This window comes from Aspergillus niger (genome assembly GCF_000002855.4).
Source record: "Aspergillus niger supercontig An03".
NCBI classification, from domain to species: Eukaryota; Fungi; Ascomycota; class Eurotiomycetes; order Eurotiales; family Aspergillaceae; genus Aspergillus; species Aspergillus niger.
The window spans coordinates 1317723-1337536 of NT_166520.1; the positions used below are offsets into that span (position 1 = coordinate 1317723).

The 19814-nt window shown below is 48.7% G+C and overlaps 9 protein-coding genes and 1 non-coding gene across 10 annotated transcripts; 2 read left to right on the forward strand and 8 right to left on the reverse strand.

Moving 5' to 3' along the window:
* Positions 1-284: 284 nt before the first annotated feature.
* Positions 285-1270, reverse strand: An03g05910 (uncharacterized protein; the record flags this gene model as incomplete). Its single annotated transcript, XM_001390433.3, has 2 exons — positions 285-1050; positions 1116-1270. The coding sequence occupies 2 exons, from the start codon at positions 1268-1270 to the stop codon at positions 285-287; spliced, it is 921 nt and encodes a 306-aa protein (XP_001390470.3).
* Positions 1271-1831: 561 nt separating this feature from the next.
* tRNA-Gln (TTG) lies at positions 1832-1915 on the reverse strand. The gene has a single exon. It is a non-coding gene; the product is annotated as a tRNA-Gln (tRNA).
* Positions 1916-2946: 1031 nt separating this feature from the next.
* Positions 2947-4329, forward strand: An03g05930 (uncharacterized protein; the record flags this gene model as incomplete). Its single annotated transcript, XM_001390434.1, has 2 exons — positions 2947-3546; positions 3607-4329. 2 exons carry the CDS (start codon positions 2947-2949, stop codon positions 4327-4329), a joined length of 1323 nt encoding a protein of 440 aa, XP_001390471.1.
* Positions 4330-4611: 282 nt separating this feature from the next.
* Positions 4612-6956, reverse strand: An03g05940 (uncharacterized protein; the record flags this gene model as incomplete). Its single annotated transcript, XM_001390435.3, has 5 exons — positions 4612-4994; positions 5059-6476; positions 6537-6768; positions 6826-6896; positions 6952-6956. The coding sequence occupies 5 exons, from the start codon at positions 6954-6956 to the stop codon at positions 4612-4614; spliced, it is 2109 nt and encodes a 702-aa protein (XP_001390472.1).
* An 807-nt stretch (positions 6957-7763) lies between these two features.
* Positions 7764-9781, reverse strand: An03g05950 (uncharacterized protein; the record flags this gene model as incomplete). The annotated part of the gene is made up of 10 exons (XM_001390436.1): positions 7764-7978; positions 8044-8139; positions 8195-8262; positions 8314-8520; positions 8577-8654; positions 8711-8886; positions 8938-9132; positions 9178-9341; positions 9394-9436; positions 9500-9781. The coding sequence occupies 10 exons, from the start codon at positions 9779-9781 to the stop codon at positions 7764-7766; spliced, it is 1524 nt and encodes a 507-aa protein (XP_001390473.1).
* Positions 9782-10447: 666 nt separating this feature from the next.
* An03g05960 (uncharacterized protein) lies at positions 10448-11308 on the reverse strand (the record flags this gene model as incomplete). Its single annotated transcript, XM_001390437.1, has 1 exon — positions 10448-11308. One exon carries the CDS (start codon positions 11306-11308, stop codon positions 10448-10450), a length of 861 nt encoding a protein of 286 aa, XP_001390474.1.
* Positions 11309-11996: 688 nt separating this feature from the next.
* Positions 11997-12510, reverse strand: An03g05970 (hypothetical protein; the record flags this gene model as incomplete). The annotated part of the gene is made up of 3 exons (XM_059747162.1): positions 11997-12164; positions 12256-12386; positions 12474-12510. 3 exons carry the CDS (start codon positions 12508-12510, stop codon positions 11997-11999), a joined length of 336 nt encoding a protein of 111 aa, XP_059600345.1.
* Positions 12511-12826: 316 nt separating this feature from the next.
* An03g05980 (uncharacterized protein) lies at positions 12827-15096 on the forward strand (the record flags this gene model as incomplete). Its single annotated transcript, XM_059747163.1, has 4 exons — positions 12827-12912; positions 13009-13640; positions 13705-14531; positions 14581-15096. The coding sequence occupies 4 exons, from the start codon at positions 12827-12829 to the stop codon at positions 15094-15096; spliced, it is 2061 nt and encodes a 686-aa protein (XP_059600346.1).
* Positions 15097-15644: 548 nt separating this feature from the next.
* On the reverse strand, positions 15645-17091 carry An03g05990 (uncharacterized protein; the record flags this gene model as incomplete). Its single annotated transcript, XM_059747164.1, has 4 exons — positions 15645-15979; positions 16046-16485; positions 16564-16687; positions 16737-17091. The coding sequence occupies 4 exons, from the start codon at positions 17089-17091 to the stop codon at positions 15645-15647; spliced, it is 1254 nt and encodes a 417-aa protein (XP_059600347.1).
* Positions 17092-17705: 614 nt separating this feature from the next.
* On the reverse strand, positions 17706-19204 carry An03g06000 (uncharacterized protein; the record flags this gene model as incomplete). Its single annotated transcript, XM_001390441.1, has 2 exons — positions 17706-19007; positions 19088-19204. The coding sequence occupies 2 exons, from the start codon at positions 19202-19204 to the stop codon at positions 17706-17708; spliced, it is 1419 nt and encodes a 472-aa protein (XP_001390478.1).
* Between the last annotated feature and the right edge of the window lie 610 nt (positions 19205-19814).

The following is a 19814-nucleotide window of genomic DNA, read 5'->3' on the forward strand; positions in this document are numbered from 1 at the left end:
AGGAGGAAAAGTACCGGTCTGTATACGGATGACTGTAAAATAATGTTTGTTTATGTTTGATGATACCATGCAGCACACGGAGCGGGTCACGAGCTATGAGAATATTCGACTCAGGCAGCAATCTACCATTTATTTTCCACTTTTACAACATTTTTTGTTATCGTGCAATTTCGGTCTACAAAGCTCTATTTGAGTCCAGCTCTTTCACGTACAACACAGCCGTCCCATATATACAAGTAGTTCTATTAGATACATCCTCCACCATAACCACCAAACAGCCGTCACTACGAGACTTCGATCAGTTCATCCCCTACCCTCCGCGTCCACTCCATCCAGCTCCCATCATACACCCTTCTAGATCCCTTCGCCCCAACCAACCTCAGAGCCAGATCTAGTGATGCAGCCGTGACCCCCGAATTGCACGTCAGAATGTACAGCATCCCCTCATCTTCTTCCGCCAACGCGCCCGCATCCATCAGAACACTCCTCAGTTTTTCGGTAGCCAGTATGACTGCATCCCCATCCTCCAATAGCCTCGCCAATGGCACATTGACCGCTCCAGGGATGTGTCCGGACCTCAAACTTGGATCCATTTCTGGCTGCACACCTTGAAACCGACCCGGTATTCTGGCATCGACAATCCTCCCCTTTTCCTGATCCTTCCCGAGAACGGAATTCTTCACGTCCTCGAAAGATATCACCCTTCCGGTATCAATATCCCCCTCTTCCACAACATACTCATCACCTTGCTCTCTTCCAGTCCCGACCACTGGAACCTCTATCCCCTCAGATCCTGAACCTACGGGCAGCCCCATCCTCACATACCGCCTCAGGTTATTCAAGATATGCACATCCTTATGTCCAAAAAGCTCACACATGAACGCTAGCCGCGGGGCATGGTATGTGCCTATCTCGTCTGCATCGTAGATAACTAAAATATCATCCTTGCGAATACCGAGGGCAGTCATTCCAGCGGCGAAGAGGGAAGGTGAGGGAAGCATAGAGGGGTAGGGAGAGGCAGTGTCGCGAATTTGGTCGAGATTGAAGAACCTAATTGGTAATAAATCTATTAGTATGGGGTGGTGGGGTGTATGGGGAGCGGGGACACGGAGTACTTTGAGCCTGGAAGGTGGAAGGATTCAAAGGACGAGTGGAGCGTGGGACGGTAGGCTGCTAAGGGGATGATTCGCCTAGATCCGGTGGCGTTGTATGTTGTGGCATTGTGATGGTATTCGGCTGGAGTTATGAGAGGAGAGGAGAAGGGGTTCATAGTATACGGTTGGGGAGTGTAGAAGGTGAGGAATGAGGGGAGACATGAGGGGGATTGCCGTTATCGGGATATCAACTTAGGCATTGGTTATGCAGTTATGCACATTTGTCAGCTATACACTCCAGTACCTAATCTGCTCATCCCGGTCGGGATAGTCAAGGCAGAATGGAAAGAGCACGAGCTATGACCTGATAAGGCAGTACTGCAGGATATGATAGATTAATTCACCTCATAAATAGTAAATAGCAAATGTCAGTTACGGTTAGAAAGAGTAGTAATATCATCAAAATAGGATACTCGGTAGGTGGTCATGCTAATAGCATCATGATACAAAGTTTCCCATGTTTTCCGACGGCAACTATCATGATATATATTTCCAAACTGGAGGACGGACAATTTGACTGTACGGCTGCTATCACTTAGACTTCTACATATCTAAGTTATGATCAGCAGGCAAGTGTATGAAAGAATAAAAAGAAAGGAATGATATGTGTAAATAGACCTGTATCTGTTTTGAAGAGAGTACATACAATGAGGAGTAAAAAAGGAAAGAAAAAAGAAAGGTCGTGCCCGGGATCGAACCGGGGTTGCCGGAAATCTGGTATGATTCAAAATCCGGAGTGATAACCCCTACACTACACAACCAGGTGCTTGTGAAAGTTGGAATTGCTGATGGTATATAAGATGCCTTTGGTTAGCGAAGAGAATGTAACTGCCCTGGAAGTTCATCAAAACAGTTATCCACACCAGCTGTGATGAACCAACGATATCTACCACGTCGAAAAGGTTATCTACACATCATGCTTATAATTAAGGGAATCTTTCGTTTTGTCAGGACAGAATTAAGATATTCCCAGCCAACACTTCGGAATAGCCCATTTCTAGAGGGCGCTCTAGACCGACAATCGGAAATTAATTCAATAGGACTAATAAAGTTCTGGTGGTTATGGCCGTGATCACATACAGGCTCGGTGTTGAGGGATAATGGATGCATTTGGTCGTGTTTGAAAAACACTCCGATGACGGCATTCCTTCGAGCGGCAATCCTTGACTGTTTGGGATAGGCAGTCAGCGCCGTCGATCCGCGCAATATTGGGGCCAGATGGTGTTGACCTCCTATATGATGGAATCCAGCTTTATCGAGTTGCTTGGCCATGCAGAAGGATCTAATACCCATCTGCATGTCCTGTTCAAACCCGTTTTTCTTGAAAGCAAGTGCATGTCAAGTGTTTGTTTACCTGGGCAAGATATCCTGAAGGCTGCTATGCCCTGGTCCCTGGAGTCTCCACATCCAGCCGCACTCCACTCACGCCAGCAAATGGCCCTGAAACCACCCAGTCAATTGCTTCAATGACGTACCAGGACTAAGCAGCTCCCATTCTAACTACCAAGACCGTCAGCTCTGAACCACGGCAAACTGCATCATACGGCGTTTGGCCTGCATAGAAGCCAAGAACCGCGCCTCGAAGCTAGTGATGTAATACTGCACGTACGGGATTTGGATGATCATTAAACCCACTTCGCAGCCCCAGGCTCCGATCCGAGTCAACACGGCCGAATATATATTGCCATGCTTTCCGTCCTAGTCACGGTGGTCGCATCACTCCAACACCTGCCACTAACATCCAGGCCCAATTGATACTTGCAGCCCGGGGGCTTCGTCGCGTCCATTCATTATGAGATTCCTTACAGGTCTCCTCGTTGCCACTCTTTCCACCACAACGGCATCCTACCAGTTCAATCCTCTCCACCATCTTGCCGGTATCGCTCCCTACTTCAGCTCTCATGATCCCCCGATCAATCCAGCTCCCCCCGCTGGCTGCAATGTCACACGCGCGGCCTATCTCGTCCGCCATGCTGCCATCTACGCCAACGACTTCGACTACGAGACTTACATCGAGCCGTTCGTTGAGAAGCTGCGCAACACAACGCAAAGCTGGGCCAACACCGACTCGCTCTCCTTCCTCGTCAATTGGACCGCGCCGATCACCGAGGACCACCTCGAAAAGCTGACTCGCGTCGGACTCCAAGAGGCAACAACCCTAGGCATTAAGTTCCGCCAGCGATACCCTGACTTGCACACTGACAAAGTCTGGGCCGCAACTGCTGAGCGGACGACCAAATCTGCCCAGGGCTTCATAACCGGCTACACCAACAACAAAACGCACGTCGACCTTGTCAGCGTTGCACAGAGCGACACGACCGGCGCGGACTCCCTGACACCTTATAAATCCTGTCCAGCATACAGTTCAAGCTATGGCAGCAGTTACGAAGATGTAAGTCTATACCTGCCCCACCCCCACTCCACCCAGTGACTTTAACTAACAGTGTCCTAGGAATTTATCGAAAATTACACAGGCCCCATTATCAAGCGGCTCAATGCCCTGGCCCCAAAATTTAACTTCACTTCTTCCGATGTTACCGCTATGTTTGAGCTCTGCGGCTACGAGACTGTAATCCGAGGCTCCTCGCCATTCTGCTCCTCCTCGCTCTTTACCAACATCGAATGGCTCTCCTTCGAGTATGCCAACGACATCATGTACTTCCACAACACGGGCTACGGCCGTCCAGTGTCGCCAGTGATTGGCTTCCCCTGGGTCAATGCCAGCTACAATCTCCTCTCCGCAGCTACCAGCGAGCAAGACATCTACGTCTCCTTTACACATCGCGAAGTACCGCCAACCATTGTCACAGCGCTGGGCTTGTTCAATAACAGTGCTTATTCAGGCGCGGATAATGTGAATGTTACTATGCCAACGGATGAAGTGAATTATGATCGTGCCTGGAAGAGCAGTAACATCCTGCCATTTCTGGGGAATATTGGGATTGAGCGGATGGAGTGCAGCGGTACTCAGAATGGATTTGATGAGGGTGTGTACTTCCGGGTGTTGGTCAATGAAGCTGTTAAGCCGCTGATCGGGTGTCGGGACGGGCCCGGGGATAGCTGTAGTGCGGACAAGTTTGCCGAATTTATCAGCGAAAAAGGGAAGAGGTTTGGGGACTTTGGCGGTATATGTGGAAACTCTTCTGCTTTGGAGACTTTGGATATCTATAGCTAATTGTGGGGGTGGTACGTACACTGTTCAGTAATGTCTGCGATGCGATAAAAGAATGTTTCTATGGGATACTGATTTTAACTGTATTCTAATATTAAATAAACTTCAACTATAATTCGATTGCAAATGAAATATATACGACAATAAGAGGAGCTGCTATACAAGATGAACTCGGATTAAATATTACATCCACCTCTCCATCTATCTGCCGATCCGCCCCTCTCCCCCTACCCGGGGGCTTCCTCATCCCTCCCGCCCTTGAAAGTATCCTCAAACCCTCACCTCCTACTCAACTGTAACAGACTTAGCCAAATTCCTCGGAAAATCAACATTCAGCCCCTCAGCGACAGCCAGCCAATAAGCCATGAGCTGCAGAGGAATCACGTTCAACAGACCCTGCAACGCATCCACAGTGCGAGGGACCTCAATCCTATCGGTCTTGTCGCTAGGAAACTCGGGGTCACCAGTATTACAGATGACGATGGGCCGACCGTTCCGCGCAACAACCTGGTTGTAGGCATTCAGCGACTTGGAGAAGTTGTCGTCGCGTGTGAGAATCATGACGAGGGGTAGTGCCTCGTCAACAAGAGCTAAAACACCGTGCTTGAGTTCGCCGGACAGGACGGCTTCACAGTGGAGGTAGGAGATTTCTTTAATCTTGAGGGCGCCTGGAAAAGGGATTTGTTAGCGTTCGGGCTATTATTAGAGAAAGGGGCGGGGTGTTAGACTGACCTTCAAGAGCAGTGGCATGCTGATTACCGCGACCGAGGAGTAACAAACTTTTCTGGTCCTTGAATTTCATGCATAGGTTCTTGATCTTCTCATCCAGCTTGAGTACCTCCTTTATCTGCTCAGATGTGTTGGCTAGCCCCTCCATAATATCTATACGGCGCTGGCGCTTGCTTGTGCGGTCTTCACTAAGTGCCAAGGCGAACATGACCATGCAGACGAATTGGGAAGTGTAGGCCTTGGTCGACGCAACGCCGATCTCAGGGCCAGCGTTGATGTGGACACCGCAGTGAGTTAAGAGGGAGATTGAGGATCCGACAACATTGACAATACCAACGGTTAGAGCACCGCGACTAAGACAGTATCGTAGAGCCATGAGGGAGTCGGCTGTTTCACCAGACTGAGAGACAAAAACGCATGTATCATCGCGGAAGACGGGAGCTTGTCTGTCGAGGAAATCAGAAGCTAGTTCAACAGCAATTGGTGTCTCGGTCAATTCTTCGAAGATCCCGCGAACTGCGACGCACGAGTGGTACGAGGTGCCGCAGGCGATGAAGATGATTCTGCGGGAGCGTCTGATGGTCGAGAGGTACTGTCTTAAGCCGCCGAGGGTCACGGTCTTTTTCTCGGCATTGAGACGACCTCGCATCGCGTTGACGATGGATTCTGGTTGTTCGTAGATCTCTTTCTGCATGAAGTAGTCGAAGTTACCTTTCATCATTTCTTGCAATTCGAGCTCGATCGTTTGGATAGCACGGACACTAGACGTCCCAAGGTCTTTCGAGATACGGTGAATGTTGAGCTGGCCGTCGTGGATGTGAGCGATATCATCATCTTCGAGATACAATACCTTCTTAGTGTGCTCAATGACAGCAGCTGGATCGGAAGATAGGAAGAACTCTGCTGGCATGGGTACCCCTTCGTCCGACAGGAATGCCCTCGATTGCGAGTGGTGAAGAAAGCCCTTGTCTGGGGGTGCGAGCGAGTTGCCAAGAGCAGCGCCGCCTGGACTCAGTCCCTGAGACTTGTTCACTGCTAGGCTTTGAGATGCCGTCTCGGCAGTCATGATATCCTCATGAGCACTTTCGACATCAACGAAGTCAACTTTCATTTTGCCCTGGGATCGTATCCCAACAACTAACGGGGAGCCTTTGCGGGCGGCGATAACCTCATGAGGGTAGTGAACGGATTTTATGAGCAGACCGAATGCGCCCTCAAGCTCCTGGATAACAGCCTTGGCGAGCGTGGTGAACTCGATGGTTGGATTTTCATCGTAGATGTATTTAGCCAACTTGGCAATAGCTTCAGTATCGGTCTCAGTTTCGAACTTGAAGCCCTTGCTCGCGAGGAGTCTCCGCAGCTCTTTGTAGTTTGTTGTAATGCCATTGTGAACAACAACAAACTCTGAGGTAGGATCAGACCTAGATAAAGGAATCAATTACGCGGCCTTAGAGTGGGGGCTCCCAAAGCTGATTGCATACCTATGGGGATGACAGTTGGTTCGCGATGGTACTCCGTGAGTCGCCCAACGAGTGTGTGCAATACCAGCGTGAGATTCGAAGGTCTTAGTGGGATCGGGCTTCTCCTCGGTAATAAGCTTCCTCAGGCCTGCGACCTTCCCGACTTCTTTGTAGATGAACACTTCTTTCTTTTTGTCACCGTCGATTGCGAGCCCAGCTGAGTCGTAACCACGATAATCTAGACGCGAAAGCCCTTTACGTTCATGGTTAGTAATGTAGAGTCCAAGAATAGTAGATGTAGTCGTTATACCATTGAGGAGGGTGTCGAGAATCTCCTTGCGGTTCTTCTCTACGAGATAATTCACGTAGCCGAAAATTCCACTGTATTTGTCAGTGGTGATGCAAGACTATCACAATTCGGAGCATGTACACTTACCACATGCTTGTCCCTGCTTGCTGAAAAGGAAAAAGGAGGAATAGGTACCAAAGGAGGATAGAGCAGCTGAAGAAGTATGCAGCTGGAAAAGAGAGACTGAATGGTAATGAAGTGCAAGCAGTGCGATTGGGAGGCAGCGCAGGAAGTGACTTTATAGACTGCCCCTGCTGATGCACCCTCAAGCACAAGATGCTGCTTACCTGCCACTTCGTGTTATAATAGTAGCAATATGCGGCTCTATATGGTGAATATACCAAAGATAGCGTTCGATAAGGTTGGCAGCTGAGCAGTGGGGCGCTTTTAGTGCCTCCGTCGGACTCCGACCTAATTTTAGAACTAGACAATGTGTCCCTGAGAATGTAAGCATGGCCCGTATTTATTTTAGAAGAAGGCTGGGTGGGATATACCTTCTATGCATAGGCTAGCTATTATACACTAGGTCCTAGTTGGCTAAGTTTGAAATATTTTTAGCTGTACTAAAGATACCATTCGGATTGGGGTAGGCTATTGAGCCGTGCTATAAGCCTGAGCTGGCCACTGCAGTAAAGATAAGATTCTTAAGTGAGATGGCAGAGGGAATAACTATTTCCCATGGTTACTATCAATTCAAAAGGCTATCTCGATCCAAAGGTTTGCTGCGTTGTGGCTGTGTTCAGGATTTGACAACCTGGACAAAAAGGCGAGAGATTGCCTGAGTATGGATGGGGTCCTCGTGGCCTCTTGCAGTGCATGTAATACAAATAACAAACTATAGTGCGAAACAGGGGGTATCGGCCATAAACCTTAACTAATGGTGTAGAGTTCTCCGAGCACTATAGCAAGAACCGGAAACCCTCCGCCACTGCCCGGCCAGGCAAGCCATTTTCTTCATTCTCACCAGCCTGCGCGAAAGTAACACCTTCTAATTCGTCGAGCTGCTTATTCAATCTACCCAAATAAATGCGAAGGATGGTGGCAATCACAATTGTCATCGCGAGCAAAGCGATATTGACACTGAAGGCCGCGATATAACGAGGAGAGGCGGAGTCTATTGATCACAACACGGATTAGCATGTTGTATATGACTGGAGATCATGAAAACTTTGGACTTACCGGGGTACAGGTATGGCATGTAGATCTGGCACACATTGCTGAGACAGTTGATGAATGCCAGGGCGGCGGCTCGCTTTGCGGCTGGGCGCGGGAGGACTACGCTTGTCAGTACATCCATAAGGATCCCCTGAGAGAAGGATGGGGTCCTTACTGTTTGAGATGTATCCCAAGGATACGACGTAACCAGCGTAAATGCCACCAAGCATTATACACATTGCCCTAGAGTTTTTGTTAGTCGTTCCAAAATCGGCAAGACCTATTGAGACTTACACATATCGGGCGGCGAAGTTGTTGCCTGCCATAGCTAATATGAATGCTACAATAGCAACGACAGGTGGAAGTGATATATGAAGATATCGCTCGCCTGTTCTATCCGCGTTCCAGGCATGCACCAACACAACAAGCGTAGCGATCAGGTATGGAGGTGTAGTCAGAAGCAAGGTATCAATGTTGTTACGCCCGAGTCCAGCCATCACACTATATACTCTCAATCAATATATCAGGTTCCCGAATGAATAGAAAAGAGCTCATACCTGGGAAAGAATGTTGTTACGCATCCGGCAGAGGTACAGCCGTAGATGACACCGAGCATTAGCCAAGTCTTTATGTCCCTGTTGCACGATGATGAGCATCATGATCAAAGCAAATGGAGAACTGAAGAACTTACGTGACAGCGAGCTTTGCACCCTTGGTCATGCTTTGATGTTCATTATCCACCCAGTCATCTTCGCCAATGTCCTTTTCTAGTCTCCATGCCGCAAGGACTTTCTCATCATCTGTTAGCCACGTAGTGGTTCGGGGTAGATCCGGGACAATGAAAAATGCGATCAAAGCCACGAAGATCTAGGATGATCTGTTACTATTACTTTCAAGGCTCGGAGGAATGGTGTATACCGTTAGCGATCCTTCGATGATGAAAAGCCACCTCCATGCAGCGATACCTCGTGCGCCGTTCAAACCACTCGTGATACCCGCGGCTATCAGACCGGAGAATGCACCCGAGATTAATGAACCCGCATATAGCAAGGCGGTCCGTTTTCCCAACTCTTTCCTGGTATACCAAGCTGATAGAAGATATAGGCAACCGGGCTGAATGGTTAGCGAATATCCGGAAAGTAGTTAGATGTTTCTCACAAAGTATGCAGCCTCGACGAATCCGAGTAAAAACCGAACGACGATCAAGCCAGCAAAATTGTGGGTGGCAGCAGTGCAGCACGAAATAACACCCCACGCTACCATACAGCCAGGTAGATAGATTGAAGGCTTTCCGAGCTTGTTGAGGATCAGGTTCGAAGGAACTGCGCCAATCAGCTGGTCTGACCACAAAGTTAACAGAACAGGAGTACTGACCCTGCATGAGGAGATATCCGACGAACAAGATACTGACACAGACCTGTAGCGTGTCAATCCCTCGAATAGACTGTACTTCTTTTGTATAGTTTGTTGACTCTCATACCTGGTATTGGTCACCTCTGAGGTCCAGGTCCTCTTGCAAGCCAGCCAACTTTGCTGCTGCGATGTTGTTGCGATCCAAGTAATTCAAAATGTACATGATCAACATCATGATAAGAAGCCTCATATCGATCTTCCTGACGAGCTTTACCTCCCGCCGCTGTATCTCTTCCGGCGTCAAATCTAGCAAAGACGTTGGCACTGCAGCAGTGCCTGGGTCCTTGAGTGTGTCCCCCATCTCGGGGAATTCAATGTGCTCGGTCCCGGAAGTCTTGACATTATCCATAGAAGGCAATTGGTAAATAGAACAGCAGGTCTTGAGAAAGATAAACCTGGGATGTGCAGGGCCGAAGCTGTTTGCCAAATGAGAGCAATGGAAGTAGAGAGAATGGTTGAGGGTATGCCAGTTTGCCCTTAAATGCTGGAGGATCCATGGACTTGGCCTGCTTCTGCACGAAGCTACCCCGTGGGGTGGTAAACCACCAACCGGGTTCGAGGATGGGATCCTCTTCGGATATCTCAGGCGGGGTTGACGCCCTTGGCAGCGGGAGCAAATAACCTACTTTAGGCAGAATGGACATATTGCATATCCGATGATTTTCCGGACGCAGCGCCTGAGGACCAGGAAAAGGGATGCTTCTACAACAAGTTTAATTTAGGTTAATGTATGCTGAATTTCCATTATAGACTCAATGTCAGAACTGAAACTACGGGTCAACAAACGATAAAAGGTACGCTGCATAAAAAAAGTGATGCGTTTGTGAGTGCTCTCTAGGACGTGTTACAACTTTTATCAATCCGCTCCTCGTACCCCTACCCTAGCACACTTGTCGCCATTGTCATATATCTAGAACGGTTCTGTGTATACAGTAAGAGAGAAAGACGCTCCCCAACCCCAATCCCACAAGGACCACCATATGTGAAAGGTACGCTAAAAAAAAAAAAAAAAAAATTACTTCTTTTGATTTGCGTCCAAAAATTCCAGCAGACTTTGTGCAACAGCAGATGGTTGCTCTTCGGGAAGAAAGTGACCACAATCATGAATAGCGCCTCCTGAGACATTGGTCGCGAACTTCCGGACCAAATCGACCATACCCGCACCAACAGAGCTCTCTCCGCCCAAAGCCAAGACAGGAATGTCAAGTGGTGTCTTTGCAAATTCCAGGTTCTGCTTCGAACTCGTCTCAAAAGCTCGATAGTACTCGAAGCCCCGACTCATTGCTCCTGGTCGCGAATAGGCTTGGATATAGCGTTCAAAATGATCTTTGTGCATACCATCGGGATGAACCGTCTTCAAATTGAAGAACCAGGTCAAGAGCTCCCGCTCACGGCCGCTCGTCAGGATTTCAGGTAACTCGGGAAGCGCGTTGAAAGAGAATTGCCAGAGACGCAAGTTGGTCTGCTGAGACAATGGGAACTGAAATTGCGGCAAGAAACCCGGCACTGAAGCGTCTAGGATACTGAGCGACTTGATTCTGGATTGAAACTGAGCGGCCCAGGGATAGGCGATCCATCCGCCCACATCATGACCAATTAGGTGATACGGTTGTTCCTTCAAAGCATCGTGAATGGCTTCGGCCATGATCTTGCTGACGTTTGCAGTATCATAGCCATTGGCGGGAGGAAGCGATTCACCCAAGCCAGGGGGATCGAGTGCGAAGAATTGGTAACTTTTGGAAAGGGGCTCGAACATGTCACTCCATGCTTCTGCTGTCTGTGGCCAGCCGGGAATGAGTACCACAGGAGGACCTTGGCCGCCGACGATGGCTCGGACGCCGTGAAGGAGACGGGTGACTTGCCACTTTGCCGTCATGTTGTAGTCGTCCGCTGGTCTGAGTGGGGAGGTAGATTTTCGAACAGCGGGCAATTATCGGCTCATATATGTCACCTGTACACACATATATACTGAACTGTGCTGAAAATCATTTGTTGTTAATGAGTCACCGAGACTATGATGAGTCAAGGCAAGGGGATGGTGCTAAAATCTCATATCTAACGCTACTAACTGTATCCAGTCTAGGCCATAACACAAGTCCGATATAAGAGTTAAAAGGACAGATCTCCCTTATAGTATAATATTGTTTCAGAAAAAAACAGAAATGATCTATTGCTACTTCTAAATGAGTGTTATGAGATAAAACGATGGCTACTGAATTGCATACGATGTTGTTTTCACAGGAATTTAAAGTAGGCAGAATTGCCAGTCTTTAGCGGAGCGGGCCCCACAACTTGGCTGTCAATTACGCCGGCATATAAAGCTTAGCTGGGTAGCCTAATGCCATGCTCGGAAAGATGGGTCGGCATAGAAACAATGCTATTCTCATGAGAGAGCTCTAATGCCCTGGTTCTATCTCCGACCTGCCTCTATTGCCGGCCTCAGTGCCTCCTGCGGAGCCGTAGTCACCCCACCACCGAACGCTTTATTCTTTGCTTGTTATGGGCGTCCTTCCCACAAACTGACTTGCCTGAATATAGAAAGGTCGTGAGTATACTAAGTTACCCTACTTCATGAATAGGGTGGCGTAGACATTGCTAAGCTTGAGTGATCGACCCAAAGCTATAACGGGAGCCAATGGTAATGAAAAGGACGCGTCAACCCAGCCTACGTTGCTTCGCACGCCTAGGTTATACTTGGGTCGCTTTGGGGAACCAAGGTTGATATTGGGAATCTAGGCACCTTTCTACCAGAGTCCTGGATGCTGTATGCATGTTCAACGGTAGGCAGATGTGACAGGTGATGTTTATCTTACCAAGCCTCACCTTGAAAGAATGGAAGCTCTCTTTGCCCCCTTTCTTCTGAATTGTAACAATCGGGAGCGCCAAATATTGTTCAACAGTTTTGCGACAAGGAGTACAGAACCCCGGATTGGATCCAGAGGCCACCAACGGCACTGGATCGATGAATTGAGAGTATTGATGGTCCCGAGAATTCAAAGTTCCTTTCGATGATACCCTCTATGTTGGTTATCAGTTGTGACCAGCGATTGACCGCACATTCTTTTCATGATACGCCATTGCTTAGTACATAGAACTAAACTCATGCTGCATATCTCTGAGTAGGAATTAGACTCTTACTTAATCCCGTGGCCCCAAGTGTGTTATACAAGAAGGTGAAGCAAAACCATATATCAGGACAACTATTGTTGCGGATAATCGGCAAAGAGAAGCCTGGCAGGAGATAATCCGAGGTTTACCCCGCAAACCTTTCTCTGGTGCCGCTTCCTTTGCCGATCAATAGCACCCTGATAGTCGGATATGAAAATGGCCACCCCCTCTCCCGGAAATCAGTGGTCGGATAATCCTTTCGACACTCGTCTCATCAATATTCCAAATGGAGCTGCATAACAGTCCAACGAGCAAACGGCGGCATCCCAAGAAGCGCGTCCGAGTTACGCGGGCCTGCGATGCCTGCAAAAGGTGAGTGATTGCTGGGAGCCTTCGCGCCTAAAGGTTCAGCTAACAAAGTAAACCTAGGAAGAAACTGCGCTGTAGTGGGACATTACCCTGTCACAGTTGCCTGAGAACTGGTAAAGCTTGCGAGTACACAGCCGAGTATAACAGGGGCAAGCCCCCTCAGGTCCGCATCGCTCAGCCATCAGTGCAAGGGGATGGGCAGCAGCAGGAAGCTGCAGCTGAGGGGGGCAGGCCACCTCCTTCACCGTATACCCATATACCGGAGCATTATAACATGCCCGACAGTCAAATAAATAATCCGCCCTCTCGTGCCTCGCCTGAGCATCAAACGGACTTGGAGGGTCACTATGTTGGTCCTTCATCAGGAATATCCTTTCTCCTCCGAGCGCAGCGGAAACTCCACAAATATGTCGCTCTACCAGTTAACACGCCGATATTTACGTTCGGTGACTCCCCACTTCCAGAGGTTGAGTCGACATTCATGATATTACCTCCACGGAACGAAGCAAATGCGCTCCTGACCCGGTATTTTGACTTTGCCTTCCCCACGCACCGCTTTCTCCATCAACCTCAGGTCGAGGACTGGGTCGAAGAATTATATCGCGCCGTGGAAGAGTCGCAGGCAGCCAGTCCCGGTATGAGGGGAAGAAGGGCAGTGGTTCTGATGGTCTTTGCTCAGGCAAGGCAGGGCCAGCCTGACAGAGATCAATCGTCAGTCCGATCTTTGACCAGTAGGTTCGCTGGCCCAGAATCTTTGCCAACAGGTTCGATGAGACTCACGAACGACTAGTGCAGGCTACTTTGCGGCCTCAGAGCAACAGCTCTCTGCTGAGACAGGACCTGTACGAATAACTAGTGTCCAGGCACGGCTGGCCCAGTGTTTCTACCTTCTGTCTCAATCTCGCATCAACCACTGTTGGAGTTTGTTCGGAACAACCGCTCGACTTGCCATGACTATCGGTCTGCACCGTTCGAGGAGACGGGAGTATGGTGCCAAAGTCGATCATATTGAAGCTGAATGTCGAAAGCGCGTGTTCTGGTGTGCCTATAGCTTGGATAATTATCTGAGTGCTGCTTTAGGTCGACCTCGGATATTTCACGATGATGACATTGATCAAGACTTTCCTACTGTCGCTGACGATCTGCACATCCTTCGGGATCAAATCCTCGTCCCAGTGTCCACATCCCAGAGTATAATGGTTGCCCCACTGTACCATGCCAGGTTGTCTGTCATTATTGGTCGCATACTGCACGATATGTATGGCGTTCACAGAGGTGGCTCACAAGCAGAAGTATCTGCAGCCGCTCAACATGGTGCTGAACTTACTCGCTGGCGCCAGGAAATTTCCAGCTTCCTTGACACCCCGAATGTTGACCTTTTGATGTTGACGTACCAACGCCAATACACAGTGCTTAACTTGGCGTTCTATCATGCAAAAATTCTGCTCTACAGGCCTTTCATCCTGCGAAACTTTGGGATCATAAGTCGCGAAAGACCACGAGATGACTCGTTCAATAGACCTGTCAACGATTACATTGAGATCTGTCTTGACGCGGCCATGAAAATTGCCGCGATTATCCGCGAGCTTTGCGAAAAGCGGCGAATGTATAACACATTTTGGGTTCGTAGCTGTCATTCCCTGGCTGGTGGTATAAGCTGATTTCCGACAGTTCACACATTACTACGCATTCTCAGCAATTATGATACTGTATATCCGAGTCATCCAGCTGTCTGCACAGAGAGGCAATGCGGGGGAAAATTGTCTCAAATACCTACAGACAGGAGAGTGTGCACAGAAAGATCTCGCCAGCTGTAGCTCACACTCGTCTTTTGTTCAGCGCTATGTCGTTGTTCTCGAGGAGCTTCGCCAAGAGGCGCGAATGGCCGTTAATCAGCCTGTACCCCATCATCATAAAACACCACATATTGCGACCTCAGACTACGAGGAAATAGTCCTCCCGGGTGAACCTGCACTAAACCACACTGAAGTAGCCAGCCGACCACATAGTGGTAGCTTGGCACCTCCCATACTGGAGTACGATCTTTCCCAATGGGGAGAAGGGATGCTTGAAGATAGCTTTCCTATGCCAGACATGACGGGATCCGCAGACTGGGAAGGTCTCGACTCTCTCGCTATTGCAGGTCTTGGTGAATTGGATTTCCTATTTTGTCATGCAGAAAATTGATTACCGGAATCATGTCGATTTCAAACTGATATTATTCAGACACGTACGTAACTTTCCTGCTAAGGCAGTTTCTGACCCTTCGTAGCCTGTAGAATAGCAGCAGTGGGTGTGGGAAGACTCGGGCAGCAAGATATAAGTTGATTATAATATCTAGATCCTTATTTTACCTTCGAAGAAAAGATTTAGAATATGTGCAAAGCCTCTGTCTCAGTATATGAGTCTACTGCCCAGACCTGCTTTCTCGAAGGCATTGCTTTAACATTTCCGACTCCAGCTCCGTGGCTGACAGGCTTCTCCGGGTAGCTTCATTTCCGCCCGAGAGCCCGGAAAAGAACTGTCGGATAAGTACAGTTTGCCGAACGGGTATCCGTTATGATCCTGATAAAGGATGATCACCAGTCTCGCATTATATTCATGAGGCTCTGCACAATTTCTACCTAGTCAGCTATATCGTTCCATAAAACGTAACATGTACCTTCACGAAATCATCATCTTTATTTGAAGTGTCGGTCGCATGGCAAGACGGTTAGTTTTCTACAAGTCTCATGTCATGCCTCTCCCTCGCCATCAGCGACTTCGCACTCAATCACGCTTTCCACCCCAGCACCGGCACTCCAGATCTGAACGATCCTCAGACCAGCCCTTCTCTCGACCAGGTCATACCACGCTGCTCGAGTACGCTGTTCGGAGGAAAACAGCGCCAGCATCATCATATCAAGCCCGGTGATTTCCCAGTGGGCCCCGGTCTCCGGCACAACAAATTCATTGATCAGGAGCCTGCTGTACCCGGGTTTCATAGCGTCCTTAACACGCTTGAGTAGTATTTCGCACACATCGTCGCACCAATTATGTAGAGTAGAGTGTATGTAGTAGGCTCGAGCGCCTGGGAATATTCCAACCTCAAGTTAACTTGAAACGCCCAGAAAGAATCCAAAAAGACTGAACGCACCTTTAACAGGCTGCTCTTCCCGAAAGTCATACTCCATACGCATGATAGCCGGATCCAGATCCTTGATTTGGCGAATCATCATGGGCAAATCTTGCAGGATGAGCTTCCCCGGTGCATCTGGATATGCGGCACGGAACCTTGCCAGATCTTGGCCGACGTTGCCACCTATGTCCACGAGAAAAGATGCATCTGGGCTAGGATTGGAGCCACTAATGAGCCTCTCCTTCACTGGATAAACATCAGGATGCGTCCACCACCGGCGACCGAGATTGTAGCCGCCTAAGTAATCATTCAAGTGTTTCCCATAACCTAAATCGTTCACCCAGGTGAACAAGTCTTTGTCAGTGCCATACGCATACATCAGAGATGTGTTCTCAGGGTTTGTTGGATTTGTCCAACGACGCTTCCGAGAGAATTCATGGAATTTTAGGCAGCCGCCACTGGTACATGCAGTACTAGTTCTCAACGAAATGTATTAGCTATTACAATCTAAGAACCTACAACCGTAGAGTACTCACAGCCCGAGATATCCATTCCCAATCTGAGGGAGACTGAGGGCTTTGGTATAATTTGTGGGTTGGAACTCGTCCTCATCGACCTCGTTCAGCAGGCCCATAGCGCTGAGGTGGCGCAGGAGCCGACCTTGATTTGTTTTAGTGAAACTCATGGTACTGGGTAATAGGAAATATACTGAGAAGTTTCGGTTCAATCTCGAGGCTCGAGGCCAGGTCTGGAACTTTCTGGAATTTATCTCCATTTTGAGCCATCAAGACCCACAATCCAGATTCCACGCCAAATCCTACTGCCATCATGGCCCCTATCTGACCCCAACAGTGATCGGCCATGATCTCTCGAGGGGTGGATAGGGCCTGAAATAGTTTCCGACACTTGAAGAGAGCGTCTTTGCGAATGTCATCCGAGTCAGTACTCAAGCGTTCGACATCTTCTTTGATTTCCCTCAATAACTTGGGAACATCGTCAAGATTGCTAGGAGACGAAGCGACAGAAATGTCGACGGTGGATGGATTGTGTAGTGTGTTTGTCATGTCCACGTTTATTGATATGTAATGGTCAAATAAGACAAAGGAGGTACCACGAAGACCTTATATGATGAGGGGTTGACGCAAGAGTCTGCTTGCTACCTTTGAAGCAGCGAGAGTATGTGGGGAAGTAAGAGACACAAAGTTATCGTCCTTGGGATCCCCTGTCCTGCTTGATGGAAATCCTAACTGAAGTTGGTAATTGAAGCAGCATCCTCCATTTCCCAGTTTTGAACCGTGCATCTCGGCTACGACACTAACTTGCACCAGCATCCGCAGCATTTCCCAGCATCTGCTTGCGCGGCCACAAACCTCTCCATGCACCCATCCCAAAGTAAAGACCATGTTCCGTCCAATGACAAAGCGATATGGCTCGGAGCACAATCTTGCTCTTGCAAAAGGCTCCAACTCGTAATGGTCTTATGACATAGCATTATGCAACGTACCTCGTATGGATGGTCCAGATATCCTGTTTTAGTTATCAGGAACTTCGTCTACGAACAAGTGGCTATTACTTCGCTTCATGCACAACCGCTATTGTATGCAGATCTCCATATGATTAACAAGAGATCTAGAAGAGAAAGACCAATGCAGGAATACCGAAGGTCTCCGGCTCTTTTTCATTTCTTGTAACCTCCACCAACCACACCATGCCACTTATGGAAAATGTTCTCAGGATCATACCTGTTCTTCACCCTCTTCAGTCTCTCCAGATTGGCTCCATATGCGTCAGCAGGCTTTACTGGCCCATTTTCCATGTTCAGATAACGCCCCACTGGACTTGCCTCGCAATGCTCCCCCTCACAGTAACGCTGACGCTCATATCCGTTGGAACTTCTTATCATCGTGCATAAATCCGTATTGAATTGACGAACAGTCACATCAAGGTCGGAATCTGTCCATCCAAAAATTGTGACAACATCATAGTACGCCCCACGATTGGCGTACGCAGTAGCATGCTGAGGAACCTCGCGGAGCTTGTGGGTCGAGAAAAGTTCCACTGCCATGGAGCAAATGGTTACGTTCGGATGGCGATCATGAAACGACCAGACCATATCTGCCATTTGCTGAATGGCTTCTGCTTGCAGGGGCATCGTGACATTTGCGGAGCCTTGGTGACGGCGTATTCCGTATTCGCACGATGGGTTCTGTAAGGTGTTGACCTCAGCGATGGACATCATTCTTGTCGAGTTCATCATAGGTTTCATATCAAGCAGTGGTGAAAAGTACTCCTTGGCCTCCTCCTCTAGGCCCTGATAAAGTGGGACAGCAGTGAGTATACGGGTCACTCCGTCCAGCGTGTGACCCACTCCGATAGTCAAGCAGTGACCTTCGCGATTATCTCGATTGTGAAACTCATTGGCAAATGCCACCAGTTGAGGTAGGGTTTCCGGGCCAAACGCGAGGATACCACTCCACACCTCTTCCTGGTGGTGGACACGGTACAGAAATCGCCTTACCACCCCAAGCTGTGCGCCAGCCCCGCGGACGGCCCAAAACAGCTCTGCATTTTCTGTTTCAGAGGCGTCAAGGATGCAGCCATCAGCCATGACAATCTGGACTGCTACGAGGTTGTCAATTGCGAGGCCATGCTTCGCTGTCAGCCATCCATGACCACCACCTAGGATCAACCCTCCAACTCCCGTGTGGTTCACAGCACCCCCGACAGCAGCCAATCCACGGGCCTCTAAAGCCTTGTCAATGTCCGCCCACAGGCAACCACCCTCAAACGACACAGTCATGTTAGTATCATCCACTTCGACTCTTCGCATATTACCAAGGTGTATGACAACACCTTCTGATGATGACGCCCCGCTAGTCGAGTGACCACCGCCACAGACGGCCATGGGGAGCTTGCTGGCTGTGGCAAACTTCACCGCCGCAGCTATCTCCTCAGCACAGGTTGGTTTGACTACAACGGCCTAGGAAGGAGTTAGTATAACATACTTACAATTAACATGACAGTTGGGTTAGTTAGTTGGAAATCGGGGGTCTGACTGACAGAATTGACTTCAGCTGCCTTGCTCCATCTCCTAAGGCTGGCAGCATATTCAGCATCATCTGGCATCAAAACTTGTCCTTTTGCAATGACTTCGTATAGTTCGTTCCATTTAGACATTGTCAAAAATTCTGTAGTGTAACTTGAATGTTAAGCTTAAGAGGTTTTGCTAAACGATGGTAGCCCGACGTGGTGCTTTTGTGGGTGGGTAACTGAGCCAGAGCCAACTGAAGACTGGCAAAATATGTTGATCGGCTTCCGCTGTAAGCTCATCCCTAGAATCAGACCACTGCACGCTAATCTGATCTTGTATATCCTTGCTCCCAAGCACTAATCTCACAAGTCTGCCGAGTCAGCCTGTACAACCGAATTTCATCTTTGATTGGCGACATGAATTCTCATGACAAATGACATATTCTGTGCAGCCGCCGCCATTCCTGTACCGTCAATGCACATGAAGAAAAGCAAGGACAAAGAATCCTATCTCCCAAGTTTGTTAAAATGTTAGTAAGGGATCATTCGGCACCCTATCGGATGACCTCGTCATTGTACAATTTGTTGAGGGCTGCAGCAGGCAGATACATTCCTACTTTCTTTATATGATTTTGAGTAGGGATCACCATGCCGATGTACATCTATGCAGCGTGTTGCCCCTACTTCTTGATCAGGTGTGTTTAGAGTCTGCGATGCCCATCCATTCTTCGAGAGAGTTAATCCTGCCAGTTGCTGA